An 18,931-nucleotide genomic window follows, 5' to 3' on the forward strand; every position below is an offset into this window, starting at 1 on the left:
AATATAGCATGAAAAACGGACTTACTTAAAACCTCTGACTGTCGCCCCTCCGTTTTTCTTTCAAGTGGTACTCTCCTTCCCATCCACACTTTCTAAACCTCTTTTTCCTGCGCACAACCTACTCTGTCACACATGTTAGCCTTAATCTCTATTATTGTATTTCTGCAATCTGCCCTCAAAACATTTACAACATCACAACTTCTCCTCCTCTGAAAGCCATACTCCTGCAATCTAACGCCTAACCTCCTCGAGTTCATCAATGATTTCCGCCCCCCCTCCCCCAACCATGTGCCACATACTGGCCACCACTAATGATCTAAAAGATCTCCTATTAAACCAACCCATCAGAAAGTAACTTGAGTGAATGTATAAAATGGTTTGCAAGGGCGTATAATACTAAACTCAATAGCCACCAATGATAATGGACTAACCACCAACCTTGGGTTTGAGAACAACATACTACCGGGCATAAATCACTTCAATGCCTCATTAGGAGTAAAAGTGCTATATACATGAAATTACAATTGCGATCATCTGGAGCAAGGAATACCAGGGCTTAAGGGTGCTACTACGATAATGGTCAGACACCTGAGTCATCTTTCTCACCACAGATGGGATGGGGGCAGGGGGTTAGTGTAGGCAAAAAATCCCTGACCAGTGCATCCATAGTATGTTGTCAATGGACTGCAATTGTGGCTACCTGGAGGCAAAGTTTTGCATTTCTGAAAGTGGCAAACAAGCATATTGTTGTGGTTCCTCGCTGCTGGAAGCCGCTTTGGAGGACTTGTGTGTGGAGATCCCACTTGTGGACGCTTCCTGTTGTGCAGATCCGCAAAGTCGTTCTCCACTCCTGATGGAATGTTCCCCTGGCAGGTGGATGCTGCGGCAGATTGCCCATTGCAAAATGTGTTCTGCTAGTGAAGAAAGCCAGTGGAGGTGACTGCACCCCTGCTTTGAATTTAGAATGTGGCTGTCATCTCATCTGTCTTCAGAAGTACTGTCTTCTTCCGTATGAGGGAGAGAAACGATTTGAGGCCTAGTCTGATGGCTTGGTGTTCCAGGCAGTTTATGTAAACCCCTTGTGCTGAAGAGTCCAGAGGCCTGGAACCATCAACTTGCAGAGGTACGCTCCCCACCCCATGACAGAAGCACTGGTGGTGGTGGTCACTTGCATAAAGGTATCTAGAGAGGCTCTGCCAAACAACAGGTTGTTGTTGTTATATTCACAGGTCTGCAGAGGATGCAAATCGCTTTTCGTTACCAACATTAGATACTCCAACCCAATGCCCTTCTGTTAGTGTTCAGTACCCCACCAGGCCATTCTGTGGGGGCGAATGTGCAAACTGGCATAAGGCCAAAGTTCCCAACCGTTTCATGACAATTTGAACAGTAACAGAAGGTTATTGGAACACCATCACCCTATGGTCACTGGGATACGCCTTGCCTGTCACTGGACTGAGGACTGGCTCGAGGGAAGGCTGTTGATGCTATTGTTTTGTTTTGATGGTGAAACCTATGTTCTGAAGTAGAAAGATGTTACATTCTTCTTTTGTTTCTTTCCTTCCTCTTATCATTTTCTCTCTCCCTTGCTTTCCCTTGCCTGGAACATGGAACGCTGTACCTGCGCTATACAACTTATGTTCCAGAGTTGACAGTTATGTTTGGACCTTGATGCATTTAGACGTACTGTGCCTCATGCGCATTGAAGCTTCAAAAAAATCTTTGAAACTTTACCTGTTTCCTGGAACAAGTTTATTCAACAAATGGCGACGAGGTTCTGAAGACGGCACCAGCTACGTTTCTTGGTGCGGCACAGGTGCTGTGACGTCTTCCGGACCCAGCTTCTGTCCTGATGAATTGGGACCTTTGTGGATACTCTGCGTATTGCCGCTTTGCCTGTAGTACAGTTCTACGAAAACCCCGCAATTTTCTTCATTTTCCTGCAACTTTGGCGGATTTTTGTACATTTTCGGTGGTTTATGCATTTAACCGACGCTTACTTAATACTATCAATGCTACAGTAATTCATCCTCTGTGCTGCAGATCCTTAAATCCCATTGTTCATGACGAGCTTAGCTCGTCATGAGCACACAAGCAGTATACTGCATGACGAGCTGAGCTCGTCATGGGCATGGAAGGGGTTAAACGTCATTTTCCAACGTTACTTGGATACCGGCTGTGACGTTCTAATTTCGTCAGCACAGCGGTTTCCCTGGATACTGGATAAAAACGCGTACTACAAGTCTGGTTACGTGTCTCCTTCTCAGTGGTTACGCCGTGCGACATCACCCCGGCGGCCATTTTGGTAAAGGTTTGATGCGGTAAATCCTGCCACCACTCCAACGGTACGGATTTCAGGCGGCAATTTCGTTATATTGGTGAATTTTGTCACTACTACCCTAACTGTACGAATTTCAGGGAGCAATTGCGGTACGGATGTTAGCTCCGGTTGGTATTTCAACGATCTACAAGGAGAAATTTCAGCGATCTTCGTGTTTTTCATGCAGCAATCTTACTACATTTACTACGTTGTCTGCTGCATCATATTAGTTCTCAATTATATGAATACATAGTGATATTCATTTATACGTGAAGTTTCAGAAATCCTTGCACACGGTGATGTGCACACCTGACTGAGTGCTTTTGTGATATTAATTTATATGTGAAGTTTCAACGTTACTTGCACACGGTGATGTGCACACTTTGTTGAGTTTTTCCCATAACTATTATCATAGTGAGGTATACACCCTCCTTTCTTCGACAAATAGGAAAAGCCTGCATTGTTCGGTGACAGGCACACCTTGTCTTTTACATTTCACTATATTATTACTGCGACTCATTATTCTACTTCGGATACATTTATTTGTGTTCATACAACTGTACATTTCCATTTTATCTTCTAACTTGTAGTACTTTGTCATAGTTGTTATTTCATTCTTTATTTCCTTGGGTCAACATTTAACGACATCATCACTATGCAATTTGACCCACCCTCTAAGTTTTTACAATCGAAAGGAGAACCACCTATTCCTTGGACAAGATGGAAGGAGTTTTTCACTTACCTAAAAGCCATTGATGGAGAGCGAATGTCAGCTGAAAGAAAAAAATATATCTTTCTCCACTGTCTAGGTTTCCGAAGGACAATTGATATACAGAACTCTTCCTCCTGTCAGGTCCAGTGGTGAGCACAATGTATATGACTAAGCCATTTTGCGCATAGAGGGTAGATTTAAGCCCAACAACCAATGTAGCACTTAATAGGTTTAAATTTTACACTAGAGCTCAAGATGATAATGAAAGTTTGGATGAATTTCTCACTGCTCTCCGTGCATTGTCTTTACATTGCAACTTTGGTTTGATGACTGATGAAATGATCAGGGACCAAATCATCACGCATGTAAAAAGTAAAAAGGTTCAAGAACAGCTATGGATATTGGGTGACTCCAATTTGGAGATGGCCATTAGTACAGCCAAAGCTTTAGAGCAATCTGATAAATGGGTCAAATCTCTTAACAAAGAAACTAAATCTCTTACGTTTAGTGAGGTTAATATTGTTAACCCTAACACATCGAAAGGGTACTGCAACTACAAAGGAGAGAGTAAATCCAAACAGTTTTATTGTTATAGATGCGGTAATTCAGACCACATAACTTCATTTCCACAATGTCCTGCCATTGGTAAAGAGTGTAACAAATGTGGGCGTTCAGGACATTTCTCAAAAATGTATAAAAATGTATCTAAGTCTACTCTAGATTCTAAAAAATTCTCATCTTCTTCCAACATAGGAAGAGGAAAAGTTTCTTGTGGTCTTTCTGGTGATGATCCTTTGATGTATCCGAGAGTGATAAGATTTGTTCTCCCAAATGCATTGTATACATCATGGGAAAGGGATTGGAGCTCATGGCAGACTTAGGATCCCCTTGGACTATAATTACAAAAGACTATTGTTTACAATATCTAGGAGAACTAGTTGATTTTGATTTGCTATGTAAACTTGATATTGTTGCGTTCAATTTTGATGGTTCCAAAATTGATTTTATGAGCATCAAGGAAGTACCTATTGAATTCAAAGGTAGTTTGGCCATCATCAAATTATATGTGGCATTTAAATGTGTGAATGTTTTAGGCTGGCGTGACCAAGCCAAGTTAGGCATTGTGTTGAATCCCAGAAACAAAGAACCTGTTTCAATACTTGCTTTATCACCACCTAGTACGTTTACAGATTTATTCCCTTATGTGTTCTCCGATAATTTGGGCAAACTTAAGGGTTTTAGTCACAGAATCAAAGTCAAAGTAGGTTCAGTTCCCATCAGCATTTGAGTGGAATTAAAGGACATGTTGGATACCATGGTTAAGGATGACATTATTGAGGAAATTGAGTCATCTGAGTGGGTTTCTCCCATTGTTTTGGCCCTAAAACCTGATAAAAGTATTAGGTTGTGTGTTGATTTGAGGGCGTTAAATACTAATATGATTACTGATTGTCACCCTCTCCCTAATATTAACGAGATGGTATGCATGTTAGATGGTGCTTGTGTCTTTTCTACTCTTGACCTTCAGTCAGCCTACCATCAGATTTAACTCACTAATGATTCCAAACATTATACCGCCTTTATCACACCCCATGGTCTTTTTCAATTTAAAAGGATGCCTTTCGGCCGTATCTGTATTTCAGAGGGCTGTGCATCACATTTTTAAAGACGTGAGCATGTTTGTTAAGTATTCCCAGGATGATATCCTCATTTTTTCCCAAAAATGAGGATGCCCACTCATCATCTTGAAGTTTGTTCTAGGTTAGGAGAATGTGGATTAACACTCAAAGTTGGTAAATGTCAATTTGTTTGTAAATCTGTGGAGTACCTAGGCCATACTCTTTCTGGTGAGGGCGTAGTGCCCAAGAAAGCTTTGGTTGATGCTATTATCAATGCACCAGCTCCTGACAACAAAGAGAAACTTCTCTCTTTTGCAAGCCTATGTGAGTACTATAGTAAATTCATACAGAACGTTGCCACCAAGATGGAGCCCCTCAGAGAGTTGACTAGAAAATCTTCTGAGTTTATCTGGTCAGATCAACCAGATGCAACCTTCAGACAGATCAAAATTGAGATTATTAATACTCCTACTCTTATGTCTATTTGTCTTAATAAGAAATGTATCATTACGGTGGATGCCAGTCTTGAGGAGAACTTGGAGGAGTTCTTAGCCAATGTTCAGAAAGAGATGAATGAATGGTGTGTGGATTTTGCTTCGAGGACTCGCTCTCTGTAACTGAAAAGAGATATGCTGTAATTGAAAGAGTTGTTGGCATGTATCTGGGCAATCGAACATTTTCGTAACTATGTGTGGGGAAGCAGATACAAACATAAAACTGATCATAAGCCCCTGGTTGGCATATTATCTCTTGCGGGAGGATGGAATTCTACTGCTCGTATAGCCCATCTCACATCACGCCTACAGGAGTATGATTTTGACGTAGCATACGTCCCTGGCAGGAGCAATGTCACTGCTGGTTTTCTTTCAAGGTTATCATGCACTGACGAGTGTGTTTCTACTGTTGAACAAGATGTGGATATGATTGCCACCATAACAGATTTTGTGAATTTGTCTGAAAGTGAGTGGACAATGGAAATGAATAATGATGTTTTATGTCAGCAGATTTCGGAGTGTGTGAAAAATGGATGGTCTAAGGAAAGATTTGCTTCTGCTGACATTGCTCCTTTTTGTCGTGTATCGGCTGAGATTGAAGAAATTGGAGGTTTACTTTTCAAAGGAGGTAAGATCATTCCTCCCGTCTCTATGCAGAAAAAGATTTTGTCATTTACTCATCAAAGACATTTAGGTATGTCCTTTATGAAACGGCTTATTAGAGCCAATTTTTGGTAGCCTGGGCATGACAAGATGGTCGATAGGACTGCCAGAGAGTGTCCGTAATGCATAAACAGTGATAAAATGCTTCAAGTTTCTTCTGCTCCTCTCAAACCTGTACCTTGGCCTGATTATCCTTGGTAAAAGGTGGCTTTTGATGTTTCAGGTCCCTTTAAACATTTGCCTTAAATGCTCGTTTTGCTTTGGTCATAGTGGACTACCACTGTAAGTGGCCAGAGGTTAAGTTTGTAGCTAATGCTTCATCTCAAGTAATTAACACCTTTTTCAAAGAAGTTTTTCGCACATGAGGGGTCCCCAGAGATTATTGTAACTGATAATGGGATACGGCTCACGTCACATGAAATGGAGGATTTTTTTCATATGTGTAATATCAAACATCTTACCACATCATTATATGAACCAAGGGAAAATGGCCAAGTAGCACTTTCAATCAGCCAGCATGTCCAGTGAGCCTTGGATGGATGTTGTGAGAAAGAAGTGGTGGATGTTTCACATCACTCCACATTCGGTAATGGGTGCAAGTCCTTTTAGACTATTGAAGGGCAGAGAACTTTCTTCGGAAATTTGTCCATGGTGGATAAAAAGGGTTAATAAAACCAATGACAGTGTTGATGTAAATCTTGTTGCCAAACGTGTGAAAAATAAACAAGACAAAATGAACGTGTTATTTGATTCCAAAATGAATGTCAAAATTCCTGACTTTGTGGTAGGAGAATGGGTCAGGATCAAGAAACCTGGTTTCTTGGTGAAGGGTTATTCCAAGTTTTACCATCCTATTAAGATTGTGAAATTTTGTAAGAACAGTGTCATTACTCAGGATGGTAGGGTGTGGAATGTAAGAAGAGTTGCAAAATGCAAAACCTCACATAGTGGGAAGTCTCTTCTGTTACATAAATGTACCAATGCATTTGGTGATGTTTCTTATTCTACACAATCTATATAGTATCCAGAGTTAAGAGTAATATTCGACCCAAACAATTACCTGGAAGGTATTTGACTTGCTTTTGATGTTTCTTTTTGTTTTGTGTTAGACGTGAGATCTGTTACATTCTTCTTTTGTTTCTTTCCTTTCTCTTATCATTTTCTCTCTCCCTTGCTTTCCCTTGCCTGGTACATGGAACGCTGTACCTGCGCTGTACAACTTATGTTCCAGAGTTGACAGTTATGTGTGGACCTTGATGCATTTAGACGTACTGTGCCTCCTGCAAATTGAAGCTTCAAAGAAATCTTTGAAACTTGACCTGTTTCCTGGAACAAGTTTATTCAACAAAAGACTTCTTTTTTTCTTGAGTGTGTGCTAGGTCCTGCCACTTGCTGCTTGTGTGGATTACTCGGTTGTCTAAATATGGAAAGATGTGAATGGCATTTCTGCACAGGTGTGCTACCTTGACTGACTGCTAGGCACGTTGTGCACACTCCTGGAACTGAAGTGACTCTGAAAGGTAACATCCTGAACTGGTAGTGGTGGCCGGAAAAACACAGTTAATGGTTAGTCAGGGTTCAGAGAGCACAAATCGAAAAAGCATGGTAATCCGCCAGCAGTTCTATGGAGTACATATTGCACAACATAACTGACACCCTCAATTTTCAGTTATTTTCTGGGGTTTCTTTTATGATGTACGACATTCACCTGCCATGTACTTAATCTGCGTTATGCACATCCTTTGGCCATAAGCAGATTGGACTGGCTGAATAGTCTGGCATTTAGCCAGGCTCTGAACCTAGCCCAGAGGTATAGCCATCCTCTGCTGCACATACCTTTTGGCTGAGAGCACTAGGGAAGGGCCAATCTTGGCAGAAAACCTGCACTTCGCACAACCTGCACTTCACACAACCTTCACATGTGTGCAGCAGGGGGTGGTCCTCACAGGGGGGCACACAAAGCATCCAACTGCCTCCATTCACCCCAGTACCCCAGGACATAATATATGACGTACATCAAGGTTCATCGCTGGCCCAACCCTGATCAATATCTACATGAACTCCCACGCAGAGGTCGTCAGATCCCACAGACTCAACATAATCTCCTTCACAGACTACATCCAACTACTCCTCACCACCGTACCATCCAATCCCAAAACCAACTTCTGCAACACCATGACAAACTTAGTCAAGTGGATGAGAGGCAAGTGCCTCAAACTCAACTCCAAAAAACAGAAGTACTTATCTATGGGAAGAACACCTCCATCTGGTACCACAGCTGGTAGCTGACAAAACTCAGACATACACCCACACCTATCGACCATGCTCGCAACCTCAGCATCATCCTCGACAGCCAACTGACCATGAAATGACAAATGAATGCAGTTGCCTCGTGCTTGATCCTCAGAATCTCTGCAGAATCTTCAGATGGATCCCAATCAACACTAGAAAGATGGTCACTCAGGCTCTTGTCACCAGCCACCTTAACTATGGCAACGCTCCCTATGCCAGATTCTCCACTGAGCTCCTCAGAAGACTCCAGACCATACAGAATACCGCAGCCTAAATGGACCCATTATCACAACCCACCTCATTAAACCTCCACTGGCTCCCCATCCAGAAGAGTTGCCAGTTCAAGATCCTCACAGATGCCTACAAAGCTCTTCACGACCAAGGACCAGCCTAGACCAACCACCGCCTGATCTTCCACCTGCCCACCAGACACCTATGCTCGTCCTCATTCGCCCTTGCACACCCAGTCACATACGCCTCAGCGGAGGCTGCTCCTTATCCTACATCGTCGCCAAGACCTGAAACGACTTGCCCCTCCACCTCTGAGCAGCACCCTCCCTGGCTGACTTTAGAAAGAGACTCAAGACCTGGCTCTTCAACGGAGACATGGCACCTTCAAGCGCCCAGATATCCCAAAAGGGCGACAATGCTGCACTTGACAAATATTCATTGATTGAAGGGCCTGGCCTTATTCAGGCCCTTTGCCCAACATTTCAAATAGAAGGCCTGGCCCCTTTATATTTTGTTAAATTCTGATCTTTTCTATTTTTAGGTTTACAAACCCAAGGGCCGAACTGACAAACCTAAAGTGTTTCCGAACATGGTCAAGGGGTCTGGGTCCACTTCCCCAAGTTGCCAGTGAGAGGAAAAAAATATATATGTATATTTGTGTGGTTGCATGTGTACATCAAATTATCATTTAACTAGAAGTAGCATAGTATAGTTACATACATTTGGCTAATGCGCTATTTAAGCAGTCTTTCTGAGGGTGTTGATTTTCAAAATCAGCTAAAAGGAAACAAGATAACAGTTATGTTGATTCCACTAACATCCTCTTAAATATTAATATGAACTCTGATAGTCATTAGATTCCACATGTCCACAAGGATGCATCAATGCCACATGGATTTAAGGGAATACACACTATCTTGTTTCAAAATCTGGTACAAAGGCTGATACTCCTCAAAATTGCTTAGTGAATGGCAGTAGGCACAGATTTCATAATATGACTAAGTAAGTTGTTAATCACTAAGTGGTCCCACAGTTTATCATATATGAAGCATCACTGCGTACAGTGTCTAGAAATATGTAAGAATTAACCTAAGTTCTCCCAAATGTATACTCCGCAATAGGCAGTTTTGCCTTCCCCTTTTGTGTATGATGTACAATACTCATCAAAATTCTCTTTTGTAACAGCAAACAACCATAAAGGTACAATAGATTATTGGTTTTATTAGGATGCATGAATACCACCTCCCAACCAAGATGTCACTTGCCACCCACCCTTAAAGCTAGATCCATCAGGAATTGTCACCAGGCATGGGGTTTTAAATGTGTTCCCTAAAAGGGACTTCATTTCAGTAGTGTGAGTACCAGAATGCTTTAATACATTAAACCTTATTGTTTCACTTAGCTGTCTAATTCATGCACACCCACTGCAGCAATAAACCCTGTTGTGAGTTGCTACAATTGACTAATCGTTTACAAAACGACTTGGCAAGTAGAATGGAAAGAGTAATAATAAATAAATGATTAGCCCCTCCCACTAAAACTTACTCACAATTAGAAGTAGATAAGCCACGTGCATTTGTTTTTACTAATAGTAATGCACTTTCTATGGAACAAATAAGCCTAGGTGTAGAAAAGCATTCTGGTTATGTTATATATTGATTGTTATATGTATACTGTATATCACAACGCATTATATACTCCATTTGTAACACATGCACAGACATGTCCCACACCAACATACTCTACAAAATATATTTTCATAAATGCAGAAAATATAAGAAAGAAGATTTTGGTCCTATCCCTCTGAAGGATAAAAGACAAAAATTCCGAGATGGAAGAGTCTTCCTCAAATGCTCTGTCCCTCCCCGATTCCGTGTGGGAAGACCTATCCTTATATAGGCTTGGTAGGAACAGGAGAGCGTTCATAATTAACCTTTGCTACAGCGGTAAACCAAGTTGTTTGTTCATATGGTATAATACAAGGAGCCCACTAAAACTACAGCTCATTTAGACTGGTAGTTGTAGGATTAGTTGAGAAGTTCATCGCATACAGAGTCCCTCATAGAATGGTTACCAATCACTAGAAAGCTTGGTGTTCTGGTCCCTTTTTGGGGGAGCAGGTGGAGGCCCCCTTCTTAAAGTTGCATAACCCGATATATGACTGCCTCCATAGGAGCTAGCTTTTTGCTGATCACTAAGCAGTTCAGGTGGTGGAGGAGGCAAGGCCATATCGTCCATTGTCGCTGTGGGTTCCGATCTCGAAAGACGGGTAGAGGATAGAGAGCTATGCCGAGTAACAGACTTGCGCTGAAGAGTCCTATTCAGGTCAGCCAGAAATCCTGGTTGGACAGTAAGGCTCGGCTTCGGGGAGGTGGGCACTTGAGGACTGACCGGCAACTGTGGTTCCACAGTTTCTGTAGCTGCTGCTGCACGTGTGCTATCATTCCGTTTGGGGCGTGTTGGAGGAGGCGCTTTCTTTTGCGATGATTTAGACCATGATTGGGGCTGTGGGTTAACAACGGCAACTTTTGGAGAGGTATTACCTGAAAAAGCAGCTGTTCCATCCAGTGGAGGAGGTGGAGGAGGAAGTAGTTCTAGTTCTGGTGGTGGAGGTGGAAAGTCAATATCGGATGGAGGAGAAGGAAATTCAACCACATGGATGTTCCCTGTAGTTCCCATAGTTGGTGTTTTCCCTGTGATGCTTCCTTGTTGAAAAACCATTGGCAAATTCACGCCTGAAAGATTGAGTTTTCCAGGCTTTGGGGGAGCTGCAGGAGGTGGCGTAGACTCTTTGGAAGGAGAGCCAGAAGGTTCTGAGGGCTGTGCAAATTTGCTCACTAGGCTGTCCACAGATTGCCTCTTTGATTCATGATACTCTGCAGAGCTATTAGATTTGATGCTGGAGTTCCGCTGAGGAGTTGGTGGCGGCTTCTTTCCTCCAGGACTTGATGTCTTGCTGTTTTTTTTAACTGGAGATCCCATTTTATCTGGAACAGGAGGAGCTGGTGGCAGACCACTCACTGCAGGAAGGGGTGGTGGCGGAGGGGGAGATGGCAGAGGTGGTGGTGGTGGTGGGGGAGGTGGGAAGGTTAAGCTGCTCTCGGGTGGTGGTGGAGGAAAATCAGGAGATGGAACAGAATTGGGCTGCCACTTGGGTTTTGCTTTTACAGCTGGGGGAGATGGTGGGGCCGGGGCTGCTGGGGCAGGCTTTGGGAGTTGAGGCTCAGTGGCAACAGGAAACTGACTGGCAATCTGCTTTACAATTGAAGGTAAAGAAGACTGAGGGGATGGAGGGGGCTTGGCTGAAAAAGTTTGTTTTGGTAAAGTTGGTGGAGGTGTTGGCCCAGTAGGGGCTGGTGGCGGTAGTGAAATATCACAACCTGTAAAACTTGGTTGTTTTTTCATTCCAGGTAATATAACATTAGAGGCTGTTGATACAGTCTTAGGAATGGTAGGTGGAGGAGTAGACAGTATAGGCTTTGGAGGAGCCTGAGAGGACACAGGAGGTGGTGGTGGTGGAGGAGATGGAGGAGGTGGTGGTGCACACTGATATCCATTACTAAGCTGAACTTGTTGAATTTTTAGAGGTGGTGGAGGTGGGGTAAACTGAGGTACAGACTGGGTGCCGGGAGGAGGCCTTAATAGCATAGCCATAGCTGACCCTGGCGGAGGAGGTGGTGGGGGAGGTGGGGGAGGAGGTGGTGGAGGAATTCCTCCATTAGGTGTCACCGTCATTTGAGGTTTAACCTGTGTGAGAACTGGGGGCATTTGCTGGTTAATAGATGCAGATTTAAAATGATGCCCACTATACTGAGAGGCATTCTGTAGCCTTGTTATGGTACTATATTTTGCAAATATAGTCGGGGTGGAAACTGAAGGTGTTGTCGACTGACTAGGAAGAGGAGGAGGAGGTGGTGGCGGTGGAGGCGGAGGAGGTGGTGGCGGAGGTGGAGGAGGAGCAGGTGGTGATGGCTGTGATGCAACCTGGGAGTTAACAGTACGGATCTGAGAGGATAAAGGTGGCATCGATGAAATGAAAGACCGATTCACAGACTCCATTCTAGCCTAGAGAGAAAAAGTAAATATAAGAAGTAATTAAACACAAATAATAAAAAACATACAGAGAACAAAGAAAACCAACAGGTAGACACTTGTGAAAAGACATCATGGTAAGCAAAAATATAAAGAAACAAATGTAAATATCAAAGAGGCTGATTATGCATTTTATACAAGTGTAAATTTTGTTAAGGGAACCCTATTGGGAACACTGAAAACAAAGAGCCTCTGTTCAGCCAGTAAAGATGTAAATCATGGGAAGAGGTACTTTGTGCTGCCCCGGACAACAAACTTCAGACACGTATCACCTATTTAGAAAACTCATGCCAATGTATCCACATAAAGTAAAGTATCATGTGCCTCTTTTTCAACTGAAATGTGACAGACAATAGTAGGAGTAAGAAAGATGGGGCAGACAATCGTTAACTGTCAGCGGTTAAAGTTGGGAAAGTGACAAAAGTTACATTAAATGAATGAATCATTCTAAGACCTTCCACTGTTGCCCTATTCAATACCTAAAACTGGTTGGGATAATCTCCCTCTTATCCACCCAAAATAAAGGGATCCCCAGAGAGGCTGGATCCAATTACAAATTCAGTTTATAAAGTAAACTAAACCAGCTAATGGCAGTAAGATTATTTTGAAAGAGCAACTAAAGTGAAAGTTTCAATCCAAGTTTTGGTCCCATTCGTGTAAGGTATTATTGGAGGTTGCAACATCTCTCTTCCTCATGTTTTGTTCCTTGTAGGTGAATGGTGGCTATTGGGAGAGGGGGCCTAGCACTTAGTCACAGAGCTCAATGGCCCGCTGGCAAAACTGAATGGTCTAAGAGCCCATGTTCCTTTCTTGTTTAACGGGATAATCTTAGTGCTCTAGTTTAAAATGATCTTCCACTAGAGAAGCGGTAAAAAGGTCTTCAAAGTAAGGAAGATTGATTTCTTCTCCATCATGCTGATGTAAATTAGCTTGTCATCCACGGACCTAAAGCCTACATTTCCCAAAGCCCATGTTGGCCTCAAGTTAATCAGGACTTTGCACAAAGCCTATTGAATAGGATCTATTGCATGGTTGACCAGACAAGATGGTTAAACACGTCTGGGTTGTCACTTGACCCTAGAGGTGCATAGCACGAGTTTCAGCGTTGCCATGTTAGACCTAAACAGCGGGACAAGTGGTCTGAGGGGAACTGGAAAGAGTTTTGTTTACTTCAGAAAATATGTATCAAGTGCAGTCTGGCGACTTATCTTGGCCAAAAGTTATTTGCAACCCCCAAGTTATGATTCATTTATAGCTTTGGTACTGAGGTCTGGTTTTCTGCAGGTGCTCAACACTTGCCAATAAATTGGCTTAGCCTCCATAATGGCAGCATAGTGCTTTAGATTTAAAAAAAAACAAAAAAGATACCTATAAGGTGCACAAGAGGAGAGAAGGAGGGCAGTTGGAGTACACACTAATAAAGTCCTGTATATGTGTAGGAGTTCAACAAGTGCTGGGAGTAGACTTGCATGAATACAGTATAGGCTAAGGCCCAGCGCAGCATTTTTTAAACAGGAATGTGGTAGAAACGTAGATTCGGAGCTCCTGAGATGTAGCTGGGAAAGGCTTGTTTTTGTGTTCTGATCTGTTTCTTCTGAGCTTTCCTGAGCTCTGACCTTCCAATGTATTGGAAGTGTGTTCAAATATGGAACCTGTGTGCAAGGTTGTCTTTTGTTTCAGCTAGCCATGAATTTGCTGTAGGCTGGTGAAAGGAGAAAGATGGCTTAGCGAATTGTCTTGAGAAGGGTGTGATGCGGCCAAAGTTTGATTGGTGATTAGTTGCATCTAGGATAGGTTTCACTAGAACAAGGGCTGTATCTGGAAAAGTGGTAAGCTGAAAATTGCTGGGTTGAGGAAATGGCTTAATTCCATGGACTAGGTCAGATTTATTCATCAGGCAGTCCTAGAAAGAACACCTAAAATCAATGCGGAAGCTAAGGGATTTATTTGGCAGGCGCACTACAGGAAGGAGATAAATTGGTAATGTTTTATGTTGGATAGACAGTTCATAAGCACAAACTCTATTTTTGTGTCACTCGAAGTTGATTTTCTGTGTGCACCGACTATAGTGCAGAGGTTTTTTGCCTTTGATATTTGTGGTAAAATTGAAAGGCAAAGGGCAGATCGTGAATGTTTACTAACGATCACACACAGTATGATGAGGAATGATTTGGGAGGAATTAGTATTTAATGTTTTTGTGAATGTGAGTGAAATCTGTGCTTTTTGCAGCATTTCGAGGGGGGCTTACTTGAATGTTGGGGATGTGTCAGTTTTCTTTGTGAGGTTACATGTTGAATGGGATGGTGTGGTGGGGTCAGTTAGATGAAAGTGAGGTTAGGCAGGCAAGTGAAGACCAAAGTGGTGCCTTTGGACAGGGCGGGGAATATTATGAGTAAAATTAATGGATCCTCTAAAGGCTACATTAATGGCTTAGAATAGACCACAAAACATATCAAAAAGTACTGAGTCTGTAGAATGGGAACTGAGGATGTTGCAGGTGTAAATTGAAAATGAAGTCTTGAACAGATCACAATCCAGATAGAAGCAGACCTCCTGGTGGAAAATGTGCATCTCTACTTCTAGCACTGTCCTGGCCTTCAAAGATGCTGGAGAGTTCTGCAGGGTGTTAATACACCTGCTACAGGCACAGATTGCAATATAGATTAGGACACATTTTCTTCTGTTCATTTCTGGCAAAATAGTCATGCAAGTCTGCTAACAAAGAGACTGAAGGCCTCATTTACAGTTTGGTGGAGGGGTAATCCGTTACAAACAGTATGGGTAGCCTGCCCGCCTTATTAAACATGCCACAGAATATAATACACTTGTAATAAGGCAGATGGGTTATCCGTCAAGTTCGTGATGGAGTAACTCATCTGCCAAACTCTAAACCAGGCCCTTACTTCCCTACAGGGATTTCTTAGGTATATATGGCTTCAAAGAGAAACTATGAATTTTCAGCTAGGATGAAGATGGCTACATGTGGGGTTATCCTATGGGTCATAAGCTGCATGAACACTAAAGGTGGAGAATACAGAGACTGGAACAACGATGGATACAAATTTCACAAAACAACTGGTCCTAAGAACAGGTATTGTTATTTTTGAAGCGTGCAACTTGTCACACCCATTTATCTTCTTTTATTCTGATCTTTGGCTGTATAGTAGGCTTCTGTTCTCAGTGTTGCCAATCAGACCCATTGCACCAACAAAAAGAAAGAAACCATGTTAAGCAAAATTGATCTTTAACATTCAAATAAAACGAACTCCTTCCCAACACAAATAAATGACCAAACAGTTTGATGGGTGTGCAAGAGAAGGGAGAGTGACATTTAAAAACTCAGTGCAAGGAACAAAAGAATGATAAAGCGGAAAATTGATCAAATGAAAAATAGTAGCGATAGGGAGTGTGAGAAGGGAGAAGGAACTGCAACCTTATACTGCTTATCACAGCCCATTGGTACTTTAACGTTCTTTAGCAGAGAAGGGAAATTAAGATTTCCCCAAGTAAATCATAGGGTATTTCATTGATTGGAGGCCAGAGAAACATAACGCTTCACTATACTGCTCACTCTTGCTTCCTTACTGAAAAGCAGCATGTGATTCATCTGTGTACACTACATGACTCCCGCAGGTTTGCTAAGTAGCCCAAGGTAACCGAAAAAAACTTTTGACTAAATATGCTGCCACCCAGTCACACCTCAAAAGGAACCGTGAATCATTAGGCACACTGCCCGCTGCTGCAACTCCAGTTCACCAGAAATGCTTGTCTGGATCATGGGGGAATGTTAAAAAGTTCTAAGATGCACTGCTTCAATTTGGGCATTTGCTGGAAAATCTTCTGATTTGGAAATTTCGAATGTCAAAATCAAAAATATAATTGTACTTTCCTAGTCAAATAATGACAATTATAACCTGAAAGTACATGTTTTACTATGGCTAGACTTCTGACCATTTCCTATACATGCCTCTCTCACCTTTGCCGTGTGTTCTTTCTCTTTTAAAGATGATAAATGTTGGAAAGTGATTTCAACAAGTCTATGTCTTCGTAGAATCATCTTTCATTCTGCAAAGCCCTTAAAACCATTTTCTTCCATATTTCCAAATCTTAGAATGACTGTATGATTTTATGTAACCTTCCAGTAAACTCCAGTGCCAGGACAGCCTTGTTGATGGACATGCATTCTTACAACACACATTTCATTCACTGAAATATAGCAGCCAGTAACTGTGTAAATGGCTTCAATCTTAGCAAATTGGCTTTAGTAGGAGACTCTGCATCAATTTTACAACTAAAAAGACTCAGCTAAATTTGACTGCAATACTGATAAGTTAGTATTTGGTGTTCGGACAAGAGCGGTGGGTTTATTAAGGAAGGTGGGAGAACATGAGGTCATGGGGTGGTAAAAGCCTAAACCATCAATTAAAAAAGTGGGGTTATCAGATAGAAATTTAGGTTCAAACCAGCGAATTGAGAAAAGAATGATTAGGAGGTCTTCAGAAAGTTAGTTTGTGGGATTCTGGTTACAGCAATCACCCACCCAGGTTAACGTGTTTTGAAACGACCCCTGACCTTAGTTCTGCCCCGTACAAAGCGCCATGGGCTTGCAGACCTTAGCAGTGCTGGACTTCGCTTTTGGTACCTGAGACAATGAGGCAACAGGAGAAATACAAGCACTGTCAAACACAGAGAGGGTGACAAGAGAAAATGTGTTTTTGTTCCCAACACTGCACATATTAAAGACGTCTTATATACCTCCTTACTAAGATACACTGAATGTGTGCATCAGAATCAAACAGAAGTACTTGTGTAATACTGTGTACATTTTTACAGGGATAAAAGACCATAACTACAGGCTGGTTGTTGAGAATTTATATGGTCTCATCCCTACGGAACTGGTGTCTTAGATCAATCTGTGACAGTCCACTATATTTGAAGATGTGAATACTTAAAACTGATGACTACTTTACAAACCGTTTGACGAAGAACCGTTCATTCTTGTACTAAATGTGAGGGGTACACTGATAATGCACATTCTTACTGCTGAACATTTTTCCACAAAACCCAATAATTGGTGATCCTTATCCAGTACTCAAAAAACTGGTTGCTGTGGCACTGCTGTGTCCTAGTCCCAACTCTGGGTTGCAAGAGAACTTATCAGGGTGGCATTACCCGGCACCAGCCTCTAAGAATCTAGCTCTGGCTGGTGCATGTGAACAGACTTTTTTCAGAGTCCCAACGGTATCACCTAGGGTAAATTAGAGCAATCTGAAATATTCTTTAAATTGTAGGCTTCTTAATAGCTTTATACGAGGGTTTTGTGTCTGCAATCTTTCCCCCTAAAGATTGTATGCATGCGATAGTCCCACAGAGATCTCTGTTAGATACCAAGTTAAGAAATATTTGGAGAATTTGATAGCAGACAGTGGATCACCTTAAACAATTTCTGGATAGTGCAATCACTGATAAGAAAACAAACGTTTTTAGACTGCAGGAAGGGGGACCATGACTTTCCAAGCAGGTATTCTGAAGTCCCATCACATGACATGTAAGTGAAGGGGAATTTCATGGTGGAACTTTATTGAGCCATCCACAATCTCTGATGCTTGAACACGAATAACTAAGGCTTCTTTTCACTCTCTAACATTAGATGTTCGGAAGGAACATGGCGAAGTGACCTCCTTGAAGCAATGCTTTCAAATACTTTGTTTAGCTCGTGATCACTTCACTGGGCATACATTTATTGCTTTTTTATTGGCTGCCCCCAAGCCAATTAAGGTTACTTAGCTCTGCTATAACAGATGGATGGTTGTCTACAACAAATTGAATTATTTAGATAACAAAGTCTTCGGGACATACAACATCTTAGGCAGTATAAGAAGTTGTATAGATGTTTAGATGAAGATGATCGTCAATTATTTACGAACAGGTGTGGATCCTGCTTTGAAAAGGGGCAATGCATTAACTCGTATACCAAAATTATATATGAAGAACAGGAACAACGTGGTGGAATTCTTTGTTCCTAGAATTCCAAAGTACCACCAGTATTCCTGTATTAAACACTATCATAATGTGGTAATTTAATTTTAGAATGACGCAACTATCATAGCCAAATACTGTACATTACAAAACGATTCCCTTCAGAGAGTAGCGCTGAAATTGTATAACGCGACTACTTATTCTACAAATACTACTTGTTATTAATGATTCTTATTGGGATTTGATTTGAAAACTCACAATATAATCTGTTTAAATAGACTGGAGCCTGCAATTGGCCCACTGTGGGTAAGATGAGCAATCCTAGTCTGCTTTGATTTTGGCACCTGTCCCCTTCGAGGTTCCTACAGTGACAGTCGGTGATGGACAAACCTAATCAGAAGAAAAGCTGTGGGCTTCTCAAACTAGGTCGTTCTTCCCCGTGATCTGTGTCCATTCTTACGGGCATGGGCACGCAGCACTGAGGGTCACTTGCCAAAGAGCCAATACTAAATGACGTTGCTATGAAAC

General features: G+C 42.0%; 1 protein-coding gene across 7 annotated transcripts in view; it reads right to left on the reverse strand.

Annotated features, from left to right (window-relative positions):
• Positions 1 to 9,532: 9,532 nt before the first annotated feature.
• Positions 9,533 to 18,931, reverse strand: part of RAPH1 (Ras association (RalGDS/AF-6) and pleckstrin homology domains 1) — a 342,732-nt gene continuing 333,333 nt past the window's right edge. For 5 of the 7 annotated variants that reach the window (XM_078680286.1, XM_078680285.1, XM_078680284.1 and 2 more), the window contains one exon: positions 9,533 to 12,396. In XM_078680286.1, coding sequence (XP_078536412.1) covers positions 10,402 to 12,396 — 1,995 coding nt within the window. In that variant the 3' untranslated portion in view covers positions 9,533 to 10,401. Of the gene's footprint in view, positions 12,397 to 16,964; positions 17,067 to 18,931 lie in introns of all 7 variants that reach the window. The other 2 variants (XM_078680288.1, XM_078680289.1) reach the window with 2 other exon arrangements.

This window comes from Lissotriton helveticus, chromosome 3_1, assembly GCF_964261635.1.
Source record: "Lissotriton helveticus chromosome 3_1, aLisHel1.1, whole genome shotgun sequence".
NCBI lineage: Eukaryota > Metazoa > Chordata > Amphibia > Caudata > Salamandridae > Lissotriton > Lissotriton helveticus.